Source organism: Brachypodium distachyon, chromosome 1, assembly GCF_000005505.3.
Source record: "Brachypodium distachyon strain Bd21 chromosome 1, Brachypodium_distachyon_v3.0, whole genome shotgun sequence".
NCBI classification, from domain to species: Eukaryota; Viridiplantae; Streptophyta; class Magnoliopsida; order Poales; family Poaceae; genus Brachypodium; species Brachypodium distachyon.
Window position 1 is genome coordinate 33,276,012 of NC_016131.3, and position 15,527 is coordinate 33,291,538.

Consider the following 15,527-nt stretch of genomic DNA (forward strand, 5'->3'; position numbering starts at 1 on the left):
CGGCAGCCAGAATCGCGTCGCCAGCCGACTTGCTCGAGCAGATGCACAGGAAGTTTGCAGGCCAAAAACGATGCAAAGTGAAGCCACGCCACCTGTGGGCAATGGTGCTCCAGCAGCGCCCGCACCGTCGAAGCCGGGACACTCCCACGCCTACCAACCACATGAACCACGAGGCTGGCGGCGAGCGCCGCTTCCGCAGCATCCACCGCTGCCGATCTTGACATGATACAGGTCGCGAGTCTCGGCCTGATCTCCGACAGATTCGCGAAAGGAGCCACCTTTGTCACCTGAGTTGGAGCAGCGACCAGTGGCGTTGCCGGCGGCCGCCCCAGAACAGGAGGCGGCAGAGCAAGGGCGGGCAGGGGCGTCGGGGGGTGAGGCGAGGGGGCAGCCGGGGGCCGACGAGGAGGCGCGTGGGGCAAACGCGCAGCAGCAGTAGCGGGCGCAGACAACACCATCTCCGCCAGACGCCCCTGAGACGCGGCGGGCGCATCCCTCGCCGCCAGACGGCGCCGAGGCGCACGACAGTCCCGCGCCCGGTGGCCGACCTCGAAGCACCGGCGGCACCGGGTCTAACCCGGACAGAGCGCCGCCACATGGTCATCGCCCAAGCAGTTGTAGCACAACCCCGCCATGTCCGGAGGCATGTCCCGGCGGGACGCCAGCACCGGGAGCTCAGGGCTCAGCCTGCTGCGCCGGGGGCGCTTCTTCCCCGCAAGGTGCCAACCATCCCCGTCCACCGGAGAATCCACGCGGCTCCCCAGGCGCGTCGTCACCGGAGGCTTGACCCGGTCACCAAGACGAGACGCCGCCGGAGCCCTTTCCACCTGGGGGACCACCACCGAGGCCCGGCGCAGAGCCCGGATCGCCTGAACCACCGGCGCACGCGAGGAAGAGGCAAGCTCCGCCTCTCCCCGGACCACATCGCAGAACGACCGGCCGGATTTGGAGTCAGAGGAGGGAGGGCTCAGATCCACTCTGCCCTTTGAACGACCCGAGGAACAAGGAGAGGTCTCCATGGGGAGACAGGAAGGGGGGCAAGGGTTTAGGGAGGGTGGACGCCGACGCCGGAGTGGCGGCAGCGGGAGGGGGCGAGGGCTGGGGAGGGTGGACGTCGGCGCCGGAGTGGCGGCGGCGGGAGGGAAGCCCTAGTCGCCTAGTCGCGGGAGGGAAGCCCTAGTCGCCTCCGGCAGGTAGCGTCTTCAGAAATTCTTGGTTGCAAATCGTGCAGGTAGCGTCTTCAGAAAGACCGCGATAGAGCCACCGCTTGCCTGTCCAGCAATGGTCCCGCAAAGCGAGCCAAGGCGAACAACTGATGCTTGAGAGGAGCTTTGGAATGCCAGACGCAAGGCAGCGAGGACAAACGCTCCCAGAGAGCGAGGAATTGGCCCATAGCCAGGAGAGAAAGCCCACCATGAATATCGGAAACCCACGAAGCATGATCGAGGCCCAAAGCCACAGAACGGGATCGGATTGTCGTGGGATCTACAGGGCAAAATCTTCCACGCAAGATCCGTCGAGCCACCATCGCACCAAAATTCCCACCACCGAAAAGCAAGACGCGTGAAAGAAATCCCGGTAGAGAGAACGGTCGAAGCACGGCAATTCGCCGGCTACCTTGGAACTCCACAGAGCCTTAGATCGCAATGCGATGTTGAGACACGATAGGTTATGGAGTCCAAGACCATCGAGCGATTTGGGACGGCAAACGACGTTCCACGCAACCGGGCAAGCTCCGCCCTTGGCAGAGGAGGAACCTGCCTAGAGGAACCTCCTCCTGATGGCCCAAGGCGGCACGTCGAGATGGTAGATCGGCATGGCGGTCAAAACAGCGTGGATGAGCACAAGACGCATGGGCAGGCCCGGCTCTATTCGTGGTTATTCAGCTGAATACCCATGAAATTTTGCGAAAAAAAACAATTATACACGATGTACTTGTATGTATGCACGTGAAAAAAAATTAGGTTGAAACTAAGCGTATTCAGCCTAAAATTGCACGAATCCATCTCTTTCCTTCCTCCTCTGTGTTAGCAGTGACCTAAGTAGGACTTTCGATTGCTGAAAATCGAGTCTCATACGGTCTTGATTGATGTCTACCCCTCACGCCTCCTTGCCTCCTAAATCACTAAATCACCAAACAGGCATGTCCCCAAATCCAAATACTCCGTACGTATAGCAGCGACTGCTTCTCTGCCTTCTCATCTGTTCTTCTCCCCAGCATCCCAGGCAGGTTGGCCGCTGCTCCGTGCTTCAGCGCTTCCGTTGTTTCGCGGTTGCATGCACGCACGCACTGCGCTCCGCACAAGCGGACAACGCCTCAACAACCACTCGATCAGAGACGCAAGTTGCAATCTTGATTAACGAATTTTCAGAACAACTTTGAATACCCACCCACCATCAAAATCCTGAGCCTGCCAGACAAGACGACCCGCTGTAGACAGTAAATGAGCCCGTCATTATTTTTTTTAAATAACCTGCAACTTTATTCAAACACGAGAACCATTACAGGTACAATGTTTTGATCGATTCTAGAAACTACAAGGTAACTCTTATAATTAAGAATTACAATGAAATCTCTCAAAGACATCTTCTCCGTGATTTCATACTTTGCAACATGAAATTCTGCCGAGGCTTCAATATAGAGATTGCAACCAGACTGTAGCAGCAACATTGTTACTGCTATCTCTGCACGAACTTGACTACCTTCAAAGGTTTCGAAAAAACCCTTGAGTCGCTCATCCAAAAAGATGAGAATCCATGAGCGTTGAATGTACTTAGGCCGAGGATGATCCCCTAAACGTGCAGGTCGTCGAACCGCAAGATCTTCATCAGAACGCCAGAGAAGTATTCCAAAATTACAAAAGATAAAACCAACAAAAACACCATGACATACTAACAAAAACTCAACAGATACGTATAAACGGATCTGCGAGTACACAAATCCAAGATCCACAAGATAGGGTACACTAAACTCACGGGGATTAAAAATCTCTGACTCCGCAGCAACATCCGTTGAGACAGCACCACAGCAGAGGAAGAACCAGAGTACCTTTATTCGCGACGGCATCGCAATCTCCGTCATTGCGTCACCAATCGGAACCAAACAATTAAAATATGCAAACACTTCTGAATAATCTTAGGAGGAACCGAGGTTCCCCCCACCTCCCAGCGCCAAGACGGCGGCCGGAGGTGAGGAGAACGCTAAATCTTCAATGGTGACGACTAGGGCGGAGTGGAAAACCTAGAAACAGAATTGAGACTCCAATGAGCCCGCCACTAGGGCAGCCGATATGTGATCTTGTCCATGAGAGCAAGCAAGGAGCTTTTGCTCAAATTTCCACGGCCCAAAGAGAGGCCCAGGAAATACCACAGGGACGATAACGCTGAAGGAGGAGAGTCCACATCTTTAAGGCCAAAGAGAACTCTGCAATGTCCAGCGTGTAGATAGTCGACAAAACACTGCAAGTGTCTAGAGCCTCCAGGTAGGCGGAGGCAGAACAGGTCTCACAAGAGCAAGCAGGGGAAGTGGACAAGAAACCTTGCCAGAGAGGATGGCCCCGAAACAAGACCACGCATATGAATATATGCATGTGCTGAACAAAATCGGTGTAATTAACACCGTCAATCATCTCTAGGCAGCAAGGGATGGGAATAGGGTCAACTGAAGACATGTACCTCCTAGATGGCCTACGTTCCAGACGCGAATGGCACGAGGCCTTTGGCGGCTGGCGGTGACATGGTTGGCGGCCTACGAGCAGCGAGCGGCTGGCGACGAACTGGCCTGCGAGCGAATAAGATGCAGCATGATCTATTCCAAAGGTTCTAGGCCAGAATATATACAGGTACAAAGAGATAAACTAGGATTCTGAAATACAAAAGAAAATACAAAAAGAGTCCTAGTACAGTACGAGTACACATCTCTCTAACAAAATGAACTTCAGAAATAGCATGGTTTTTTATGGAGAAATTGCCAAAGAAAGTTGTATCATTCCATCAAGCAAAGAACTCCTCTAATTGCTACTGATATACTCCTACTCTTTATTGCCGCATGTTATGTATAAGAAGGCATTTCATGTGTGCCCAGCTTAGCATTGGCCCTTCAATAAATTCAAATCTTCCTACATTTCAAACAGTCAATGCCATATAAATGGCTGTATGTAAAGGAAAGTTTACACAACTGTAAGCTAACCAGTCTTGTAGAATATCAAACATTAATGGAGGGTGCAATTCCATACTTGCTATGGGAGTTCAGCAGTACATGATCGATTGGATCGTGGTATGATACTCGGAGAAGTTGAACGACAATGTAGCCACACGTGGTGATGCTAAAGCAAAGGAAAAAATGATAGGGTCAATATATAAGTTTCTTACACATAAATAATCTTAGGCAGAAGCATAAAAGTATCCCTACATAAAATAGTAGGAAACTGTACACATCTTACACCTAGCATGAAACACAAGAAAGCTACAGATCATGCTAAACTACAACAAACATATGAATGATTCATCAGTATGTACAAAAGATCCATTGTAAGTTAATAGGAGTAGTACATAAGAAGGTGATTATAGTATTTGACAGGTAGCAGTAGTGCTACAGTGTACATGCAAGAACTGTTCTAACAAGCAGGCAAATTCAAAGTTAAGAACCAGAAGAATTTAGATCTTATGTACTCATATGCAAGACACTGTATATAAGTATGTTGAAAGCATCAAAAAGAATTATATACCTTCCAAAGCATATCAACAAGCATATCCAAATGACTGACGAGATCCAAGTTGACTCTTTGTGAACAACCCATACCTGTAGGCATGTCATCAAACATTAACCATTTTGGCCTTGTGCCGCACATAAGGGAACAAAATATCAAGAATGTGCATTCTGACCAAGAAAGAACTTTCTCTACCAGAACTATGAAATTACTCAATAAACAAGATCATATAACCACCATCAAGGTAATTAAAAAAAACTGGCATGGCAAATTTTCAAAGTGCTAATGAAGTTGGAAGAAAACTGCAAATGGGGGTGTACACAAGTAATATTATAGATAACTTAGCGGAATATGATTCACAGCTATAATTTTTCCACTGCTGCAATTAATATAGGCTCCAAGTCCACGGCTTGATCAGAACCGAGTTTAAATGAGTATCCCAAATAACAAAAGATCTAGTATTAGGTAGGTTTTTTAAGGAAAGCGATAGGGAAGACCACTAAATCATTTTTTTTTCCAAGAAAATAACCCAAATTCATATCCGTGAGGACTTGAACCTGGCTGTGGGGTTGTACATCCACTCCCCCAACCAAGTGAGCTAGGCTCACCTCTTAGTAGCAGGAAAAAACATTGTTTTATCCTTTGCACAAGCTGTAACATGAATAGTAGTTCACTGATGAAGACATATTTTGACGGAATGACATTTTAGTGACCATATGTTCCAGTCATTAGACTCTATATAACAGGTTCCACCTTGAATCAACACGTGCGTAGTTCTATCATTTGGTGGCTGGGAAGAAGCTGTCACACCGCCCACATTGGCAAAATAATGGATCGCCGACTCGCCTTCTTTACAGCATAGCACTGAGAGGCTAAATATCTATTCTCGTCCAACCCACTATAGTAACATCAGCTAGTAGTAATACGTCAGACTCATATAGAAAATTATTTTTACTCTTATAAAGGTCTCAATTGGTGGCGGCGCTCCACCACCACAGACCACCAGGTGAGAACAAATGTGGATTATTTGATCTGAGACAATGAATGATAGTACAGCAATCCTTTTAAACATGTAGGATATTTTTTTATCTGTAGCAATGCACGGGTACTGTAGTAGTATGCACAAAAACTGCCAGGTGGCGCTTATAGGTGGACCGTGCTGGTAAATTCCAAACAGGAGTTTAGTGTCATTTTATGGCAGGTATGTCAAAGAATGTGTAGTTTGAAAACTTTCCAGGAAAGTTTAGTTTTCTGATAGTCTGGTAAGAGATGTGTGCTTCCATGAAATCAACTCTAATTACTTTGAGAAGTTAATGAAATTTGAAGATGTCTCACCGATATTGCAAAGACATTTATATAGAAGTCAACTAAGGTTGCAGCCATCCACCTGTGCACAAGAGAATTGTAAAGTTGAGACTTCTAACTGATAGCACCAGTAAACTTAGGCAAACCCAATAAAAAAATACTAAAACACTCCTATTTTGCATAATGGATAAGAAGATATATTTAATTGATACCTAATTTGTGAAATAAATGGAACATATACAACATTCTACAAATATCAGTTTTTTCAATAGATTTACCAAGGTGTTGCCTCCAGGTATTCTCTTTCAACTTTGGATGGACTTGTAGTCTTGTACACAAGTTTGGTGAGTGCCAAGTAGTATTCTGTTACTCGGTAACTCTTATGTCCGGTTTCTTTACCGAATAGGACACACGAATCTGTGTCAAATTCCAAAACTGATGCTAGATGCTGAGTGCAATTTGATGTGCCCATTTTTACCAAATTGGACCTCTGAATCCGAGTCGGAATCCGACACATGAGCCCATGATCAAATAACATAGCTAGGTATTCATGGCGTGAACATTGAGAAGTGACTCTTAATTGTAGGATGATTCCCTATTTCATGCTTACTTTATACAGTAAAGTTTTTTTATAAACGCTTTACATCTATTTAAGGTTCTGTAATCTAGCATTTAATCACCAACTTTCATTTATCTACTACATCTACTTGGACACATGGTAAGATAGGTCTAAGGAACCAACCAATATAAATTGTGAATGTATTACTTACGGTGTCAACAAATCCTTCCTAAAAGGTAGTCCGTCTGTAATGACAGTATAAGTGACAAGTGCAGCCATGAGTATGCCCAAAATGCTGAAAACAATCCTGCCAATTTTGACAAAATAGCACTTCCTTTCGGGTGGATTACCTTGTCTGAAAAAGTTGAGACAAACTAAAATGAATATAAATTATAGAAGATAGGTACAATTAACAATTGATACATTTACAGTCACGTTATGCAAAGACATTTGAAATGTACAGCAAAGTCACCATATGGGGTCAAGTCAGGTATGCAGTTTGGCACTACGAAATGGGCGAAACAGTGTATGCTTCTTCAGAGCCTGTTCGGGAACCCTCCGGCTCCTGGCTCCTCGTGCGGATTTGGCAGAGCTGGGCTGAACGGTTTAAATCCGTGGATCGAAAATCACGGAGCGGAGCAGCCCGTGAGCCATTTTTGCAGAGCGAGACATTCCTTACTCCTCGTTTTGTCAGATCGGGGAGTTCGGCAAAATTACAAGAAACTTGCCACCGCCAGCCCTGAACTTACCGTTTCGATGCCCTCCACCTTCCTCGTATCGTGTACCTCCTTCTGTTTCTCCCCCATCAGGCCATCGCCTCATTGCCGCCGCCCTTCTCCTTCCTCGGCATCTCTCGCCGCTGCCGCGCTTCCCCCCTCCAGAAAATCCCGCCGCCACGCTCCTCGCCCCTCCCCCCTCCCCCCCTAGCATCTCCCTCCGTCGCATCACTCCCTCCTTGGAAACTCCTGCAACTCTGGAGACACCATGCCACCGGCCGCCATCTCTACCATGCCGCTCCATCCCGCCCATCTCCGGTACATTCAGGTGCGAGCAGCTCGCCGAGCAGAACAAGCGGCTCGGGAAGGACAAGGCGCTCATGGCGGCATCCCGTGCAGGGCAGGAAACAGCGCGGGATTGGCGGGGAGATAGGCATCATCCATGGAAGGTTTTGGGGGTGGTCTGGTGAGGAATTTTCGGGAGGAGTGGAGCGCTGTCCCGAACAGAATGGGAAAATCCAGATTTGGACCAAGGAGCGTGGAATTGTGATTTGGGAGTGGAGTTAGCAGATTTGAGGGAGTGGAGAGATGCCGAACAGGCCCAGTATGGCATTCAATGTGTGGGATGCAACCCCAAACTTTTCAGACACTAAAATGTTTATAGAAATCTGGAGGATAATATATTTCACCAGCTTCTAAGGAATTTAAAGAAAACCCTAGCTTAACTCAGTTTAAGCTGCCTATTACTCTACTAGTCCAGTGAGAATCGTCAACCGGAGGGAGGGAGAGGAGTTAAGAAATGTCTAATCTGTTCAAGTTGAACCGATCCTTGGTCCGCCTGGGTTCGCTGATGTGTGTACTTGCCTCCGCCCGGGATCGACCCCCTGTGGTCGCAGCCTGGGTGCCTCACCCCCTTCTAAATTGTCCCTCCCTATCTCCTGGTCCACCTCCCTCAGATGCATATTGAGTGAAAAATAGTCACAAACTACGGCGCACTAGAAATTTTATGGGTATTGTGCCAACATGGTGACTTTGAATGCTCATTCTGTCCAAACAACACAAAGCTACTCATGTAATGTTGTCAATGCCATCTTGACATAATTTATTCATATTTCTCGATGTGCAAGGCCAAAGAACTAAAAGTTCAGAATAAGTTAGTATTAAGAGCTCAGAAACTATCTGTCCCAGTGTATAGTAATGGTATAAGAATTGATTAATGCAAGCATAACAAGTATTGACAATCAATGATACGAAGGAATACAGTTGAAGCTAATCATGAAAAGTTGCTGCTATAAACCAATAATGAATTGCGCTTGATGCGATTCTTTTCAGAGTTGCAGCTATTAAACCCTCTATTATGCTGCCGAGGAAATAGTTGACTCAAATGAATCCATATCATGCATACCTGAGCAACAAAAGATCAAGTGGATCTTGGGAAGGCCCTGAAGGTGTTATTTCAAATAACTTATTAACAATATAAGCACATGTGGCAGCACTGAAAAAGTAAAGAAAAATAGGTGAGCACATTATGTGGAATAGACCACCTCCATTCAAACGGAAGTTTATAAACATGCCATGATAAATTGAGAGGATAACGTTCGTAAGAAGGAATCAATACCTGCCAAAACAAAACAACATAACTAACCAGAACGCGGAACTAATCCAATTTACTTCCTTGTAGACAACCCAAGTCTGAAACACCATAAGTGAAAGCTCAACAACCAGTAGAGAGGTAGCGACTAAACTAAACCGACATACTAAAGAAGGACAGGCACAAGCATCCTTTTTCAAGAGAACACAAAGATTTGCATCTCAATGCATTGACAGAAAAGAGTTGTATTTACAAACCTAAGAGGACAGAAACAGAGAAGCGCACACACGACAAGGCACACAGGCACAACAAGGCATGTATCCCTCTAAAGAAGGACAGGTGCAATCCAGGAGCTCCAACTATGCCCTAGTTTCAGCCTTGATGGCAATCATTATCACCGGGAGGTCAGGACACTCTCATTCAAAGACGCTAGCATTTGATGCTTCTAGATTAACCATGTCATGGACAAGTTTATGCATATAAAGGTGGAGTCTAGAATTTCTTTGTATGAACCAGGGGGCATAGCTAGCTTGAATAGAACAGAAAAATACAGTCTATGATAAATTGATAATTCAGTAGTACGTGCACAGGTAGGAGTGATGCAAATATGCCATGTGAACAAGGTTATGGCCAGCCAGCAGACAGAAGTGTCTCCTAGCTCAGTTAGGGAGTTGACACGTTAGTTAGCTGCATGCACATCTCATCAGTTAGCTGCAATTGTTGTTAGCTTTGTCAATTCAGTACGTTATATATTAGTCAACTAAATTGTTTGGACAATCTTATATAAAGGAGCCATCATCTATTGGGATGATGGAAACGTTATTCAGCTTCATCCCAATCTCTAGTCTCTTTCTCCTCAAAGCAAACAAAAGAGTGCTCGGTGATATTTACACCATAATGATGTTACAGAGGATTTGTGCAATTTCCAAACTGTGTGTAAATGATAACATTAATCAAGACAGCCAGTAAGTACGGTTGTAATGCAAGGAAGTATTCTCTCTACTGCTACTTATTTTCATCTCTGAGATGCAACCCATGTATAATCATTACTTTTCCTTCAACCTTAGAAAGGAAATTATGTGAAATTAGAAGTCTGACATGAAGCGTCTTATCAACTACGTAATATATTCAAAAACAATTGAATTTATTCAAAAACAGATAGCAAAAAAAAATGGAGCTAAAAAGTGTGCAACCTATTTTATGCACTCTGTAGCATTTTTAGAACAAACAAACTTGTTACAGCTTTCACTTCAACTCCAGGGAAACTTCCAATTAAATATGCTAAACATCACAAGCTTTCTGTACATACCATCTGAACAACCGATTGCTTCGCAATGAGAAATAGAAGTACAGAAGTAAAGGAATTACCGAGATAGCTACTACATTTACATAAAAATCGACCAGTGTTGCCACCATCCACCTACACAAGAAGAATTACAACTTCCAATTGAAGATCATTTGAAAACATGTAAGATAAGATTAGACAAGAACAATAATCTGCCTACTCTAATGCAATGTATAGTTCACTTGTTAAATAAAGTATCAATTCTCTCAAGACAACCTATACTGCCTACAACATTATTGAGCACTGAATTTGAAAAGTAGCATTTCTTGGGAGCTACCTAAGCCTGCCAGAATGTTGATCAAGCCTGAGTTTACATGTTACAATATAATTAACACCACCTTACTAATTCAACACCTCAAATCCATATATAAGGAACGCCATACAGCTAAAGGCTTGTAAAGAGAAATAAAGTGAATGCCTGCCTTTCTTGTGTAAGATTAAGATTTACATAGAGGCAGACGGGGTAAGTAAACTTTAGTTAATAAATGATAATTCATAACTAAAGATATAACTTTGTGAGTGCTATGAATGGTATTATTTAATCACACATTTCTGGAGGCAACAAAAAAATTGGAAGAATATATTAGCCTAATTTATCAGTAGTGGAGCTTCCATTCTGGCAAGGTCTGGCATCCTTCTTATTTTCTTCCAGAACCAGCGCCAGAGCTCAATGTGTTGTGTTGCATGTGCCCTTGGGGAAGTAAACCAATCAGTGAGATGGTATTGGCCGTGGTGACATGGTGGGATTTTCTAATTGATCAAGGTGAAGTTAAGAAATGTTTTGAAGCCTATAATCACGGCAAATGGTGTGTCTTTATCTTCTTTTTTGAAACCATGTCGTTTATCTTCGACTTCCCTTAAATCTTTTATTTTCTATCAACTAGAGGTGACACTACTGTACTAAATACTAATAAATCTTTTACAGGCTTTTAAAAAAAACTAACGTATGGTGGTATATTGTAGCATAAGATTCATTCAGCAAGGTATAAAAAACTCGACCTGCAAAGGAGTAAGCCACCCCCCAGGCATTTGCATAAAGAAGAAGACCTTCTCACGCAGGTCGAGAAACCTCCAAACCCCTGCCCCACACCATACACAGCGGCACCGAAGCCCGTGTGAGAGTGGGCGGGCCTTAGGTCTGTGCTTAAGGCGTGGGGCAGACGAGAGGGTTTTTTAACCCCAGTTTGAAATTCGCTCCCACGGGGAGTCGAACTCAGGACCTGAGGAGTGCTACTAGAGTTTTTCCTTAACCATTAAGCCAAGGGCTCGTTCGCCATTCAGCAAGGTATGGTGTCTGATTTTTATCTTAACATGTTCACAAACAGAATGCAGTTGTTGATTCTAGTTAGAGTTATGCACTAATACTACTGTACGAATTGCTTGTGTTTGCATATCGCTTCTTGCTCGACTCTGCCACACCCAAATTTCAGTCGGCACCTCCGCCATGGAACATAATAAATACAAACAGTTCATACTATTGTTAATCACTAGTAAGGCAAGTTACACTATACTAAATCAACAAGCCTTAGTAGGGTTATTTCAACATAGAAGCATCATATTCACATAAAAAAAAGTGCAATCGTTTCCTACCAATCCGCAAGGGAGCAGACCAGAAGCATGAGATGGTTATCCAAATTCTCCACAGTAATTAGCATCTCTTTTTTTTTTTGAGGAATCACTGGGGGAAGTCTCCCCACCTGAATTGAAATTAGCATCTAATCCTCTTGAACAGAGAGAAAAACAGTACTCACGGCGTCAGTAGCTCAGTGCGAAAGGGCGAGCCGTCGGTGATGCATGTGTACACCAAGGTGCCCACCATGAGCACGCCCAGCGCCGCAAACACCGCCTTGTACACGACTAGGGTTGTTCCTGACGCCGCCATGGTCGCGCTACGAGCTTAAAGCGAGCAGAGAGTAGACGAGTTTGGAGGAATACTGCTGGCGAAGGCAAGGAACTAGTAGGAATTGTCCAGGCGAGAGTGTGGATGAGACGCTGACACGTCGGGGAGGCGCAAGCGGAAGGCGGAGGAAGGACCACGTAGGCTGCACACGCCGCCGCCGTTTGCGACTTGTTAAGGCGCTGGAGTCGCATTTGAAGACGGGCTCTGGTCTCGGGAGGGGAGCGGAGATTGCCGGCGGCGACCTACCTGATTTCGGTGAGGGATCGAGGCGTGCGCGCCGGCGATTGTCTGATGGACTGATTCAAGCCCAAAATGGCAAGACGCGAGTATTTAGCCCATTCTGCAGGGTGCAGGCAGTGCCCACGCATTTTGTTTTTTTGTTTTTTTGAGAGGAACGCCGAATTTTTGTGTTCGCAGAGAAAACAAAATGGTGTTTTGGCCCAGTTAGGGCCCATGAAACAAACAGGCTGTATTTTTCGTTTCAGCCTATTTAATTATATTTTGTTTCTCTTTCTTTTTTAGACGAAAACACTCTCACTAGGATACACATCATTGTAAGTGTCCTGTGCTCCTCGATTGTTTAAGGACATGTACGTACATGGTTGATAAGACTAGAACATGTTGCAAATAGATTATCGTTTAATTCGTACTTTTACAGTAATGCTCGATGAATAAAATTAATTAAGTAAATATTAAGAAAAGATGAAATCTAGTAAATGGAAAAAATGTCTTATCATTTCCTTATCTTTGTGTAAAGCTATCGTCTCTTAATTCAGAAAAATTTCATGCTTTTTTTCCTTCTTCTTTCTTTTACATCCACATTTGTTCTACTCACTCCGTCCTAAAATAAGTGACATGAAATTATATAAACTCTTATACAAATCCACGTCACTTAATTTTCTATACAATTCAATGTCACTTATTTTGCGACAGAAAGAGCATGTGGCATAGGCTAAGATCACTTCATTGTACACTTCATAATAACTCCTCGCGAAAGCCCATTGACGAGAGAGACGAGAACGAAACAGCACCGCCCCGCGCGAAGCACAGCAGAATGGCCAGTTGCAAGCCGGTGGGCGGTGGCTCGCAATGCTGATGCAATGTGCTGCGCTTCGATCAGTTACGACGGTGACCCGTGCAGAAAACAAAAACAGATAAGCATTCCCCGCGTGTGCAAACTTAAGTATAGATCGGCCGTGCTGCGTCATGACCGTCCTTGCATGAAGCTGCAGAAGAAACCGCTGCTGGCTGATGACGACACGCAGGCAGGAAGCGAGGGGTATCACCCACTCGTGTGCAGTCTGCACGTGCAAAAACCAGTTTGCGCTGCATTTCTCACGTGCAGCAGCAGGATTCAGTTCTCGAAAGTCAGAACTCGGGACATGAACCGCAGGCCGTCTCTTTGGCTGCGCTTGCGAGATATCATCATTGCTGGCGAATGCTCTGTTCTCCATTTCGCCGACCCATCCGAACAAACGGAAGTCAGCATAAAAATGCAGCAGCTAGCGCTCCTTTCTTGGCTTTAACAAGTAAAGAACTGTACATAGGTAAACTGATCTAATTAAGCAGAAGAAAGGAACAAGGGAGCAGAATGAGAGTGTACATGTACAGTGCTCTGAACGGCAACAGACCGTGAACGGCAACATAAGACTGTTGTTAAGGTTAAACGCGCTCGTCCTGGACAACCGGGCAAGTGGCCACACGAGTAAAGCACTTTACTGATCTTATCAGAAACTTCAATCTCGTTCCTCTTCACTGTTCTTATCAACAAGTGTAATCTCGCCCGTTTATTCGTTTTGGAAAATCCTTCTGTTCCTCTCTTTTCATATGAGCACCAGAGTATTGCCCTAGTTAAATTCGCGTCTGTTCCTGTCTGCTCAAGCTCTGATTTTTCTTTTCTCCCAACAATCCAGCAAAGATTGTCAGAGTTTCTGCTCCGTGCCAGCAGAGGCATATGATATGCCTAGCTAGGACGATCTTCCAACGAATGGAGCAGCTATTCAGCATTGCACGATTTAAAGACCATTGTAGGAATCCATCAGGGTTCGTTTTCTTCAGATAAAATGCCCGAACTATGCTAACGAAACGGTGGTTATTCATTACACGCGGGAAAATTGATAATGAGAGGTAGGCGTACTTACTTTCTTTAAAAAGTGTTCCAGTGGTGCCACTAATTTTCTTACTGGTTAAGGCTTGAACATCCTTACTGGTTAAGATTCTCTTCTATGTGTGCAAGTAAAATGGTGGACATCTTATCTCTCTGAGCCTGAGAACTGCTCAAGAGAGAGACAGCTGGTGGAATCAGAACAAGCAATCAAAGGAGTTTTTTTTTCTTCTCCTGAATTAATTTTTCATTTTTGTCGTGATCTGTCTTGTAAACTACACTAGATTCACTAAGAAACAACGTAAGCTTGTTAATTAATCTTAAGTCAACTACTTAAGCTGTTGGCAGATGCTCTAATCAGTGTCTTTGCTTCATTATATGTATCTTCATGAATCATGATGCAGCTCTGACCTAGATTACTCGCTCATCTGTTAGCCGTTGTTTAGTTTACGCTCCCTGAACTTTCGCAGCCGGCATGAACATGACCGACCAAATGAAATATACATCATCAATCTCGACAACTCATCTGACCATAACTGCAGTAGTACTCTACACAAGTTCTGCTTATTTTTATTTGGGACAACAACATGAAATCAACATTCGGTAAACTGCTTAATTTCTTCAGTTACTTAACCTGAACATGACGATTAACGAACTTTTATGAGTGCTTTTATTTTCCTCAAAGGACTCCACTGGCATGGCATCTACAGTTGTTTTGTTCCGGAACTGATGATATGATCGGTGTTACATAGCTTTCAACAAAGAAACTGGAATACATACATAGTGAGTTGCTGCTGAAGAACCTGTGCCTTAAGCTCTCCTAGCCAATAGCATGAAAAGCTATGCTTCTTCAGTCTTCTAATGCTCATGAAAGCAATTACAGGACATCTTGTTGTGTGTGCATTGGATGCCACTAACAATCATAGCATGGTTGGCTGCCTCTCCCGAGACCAGCCTTTATGTTTGTTTATTCCAAAGGGAGAGAGGCCGGCTTGCCCTTTAGATGCAGGACAAAACCTATCACTAGTTCCCTCATTGCTCTGTCCTACTAGCAAATGAGGAAGTAGTAGCATTATTGTGTCCACCTGCAATCAAGCTGTGTAAAAGAAAAAGACCAGAAAAGACAAGAGTACAAAATGTCTTCTTAAACTCAATTGCTTATATCTACAAAACTTTCTTGTAAAAATCCCTTTTTCGGATGTAGACTACATCTATCAGGACAAATTCCTAAAAAAGGATGGCTAGAAATTAAAGTGAATCCATGGGTGGAAGGACAATACTTCACCATGAATTCTCAT

The 15,527-nt window shown here is 44.7% G+C and overlaps 1 protein-coding gene across 8 annotated transcripts; it reads right to left on the minus strand.

Annotated features, from left to right (window-relative positions):
- Window positions 1-1,944: 1,944 nt before the first annotated feature.
- Window positions 1,945-12,380, minus strand: LOC100829680. Of its 8 annotated transcripts, none has more exons than XM_024456496.1 (10): window positions 11,977-12,380; window positions 10,249-10,300; window positions 8,908-8,981; window positions 8,695-8,784; window positions 6,785-6,928; window positions 6,045-6,096; window positions 4,728-4,801; window positions 4,236-4,325; window positions 3,676-3,781; window positions 1,945-2,431 (listed from the first exon to the last, which is right to left on the minus strand). In XM_024456496.1, the coding sequence occupies exons 1-9, from the start codon at window positions 12,105-12,107 to the stop codon at window positions 3,688-3,690; spliced, it is 801 nt and encodes a 266-aa protein (XP_024312264.1). In that variant the 5' UTR covers window positions 12,108-12,380; the 3' UTR covers window positions 1,945-2,431; window positions 3,676-3,687. The 8 variants fall into 8 exon arrangements, with proteins under 8 accessions (XP_024312264.1, XP_024312265.1, XP_024312266.1 ...); XM_024456497.1 differs by having other exon boundaries at window positions 1,945-2,474; XM_010229271.3 differs by lacking the exon at window positions 1,945-2,431 and adding an exon at window positions 2,511-2,823.
- Window positions 12,381-15,527: the final 3,147 nt, after the last annotated feature.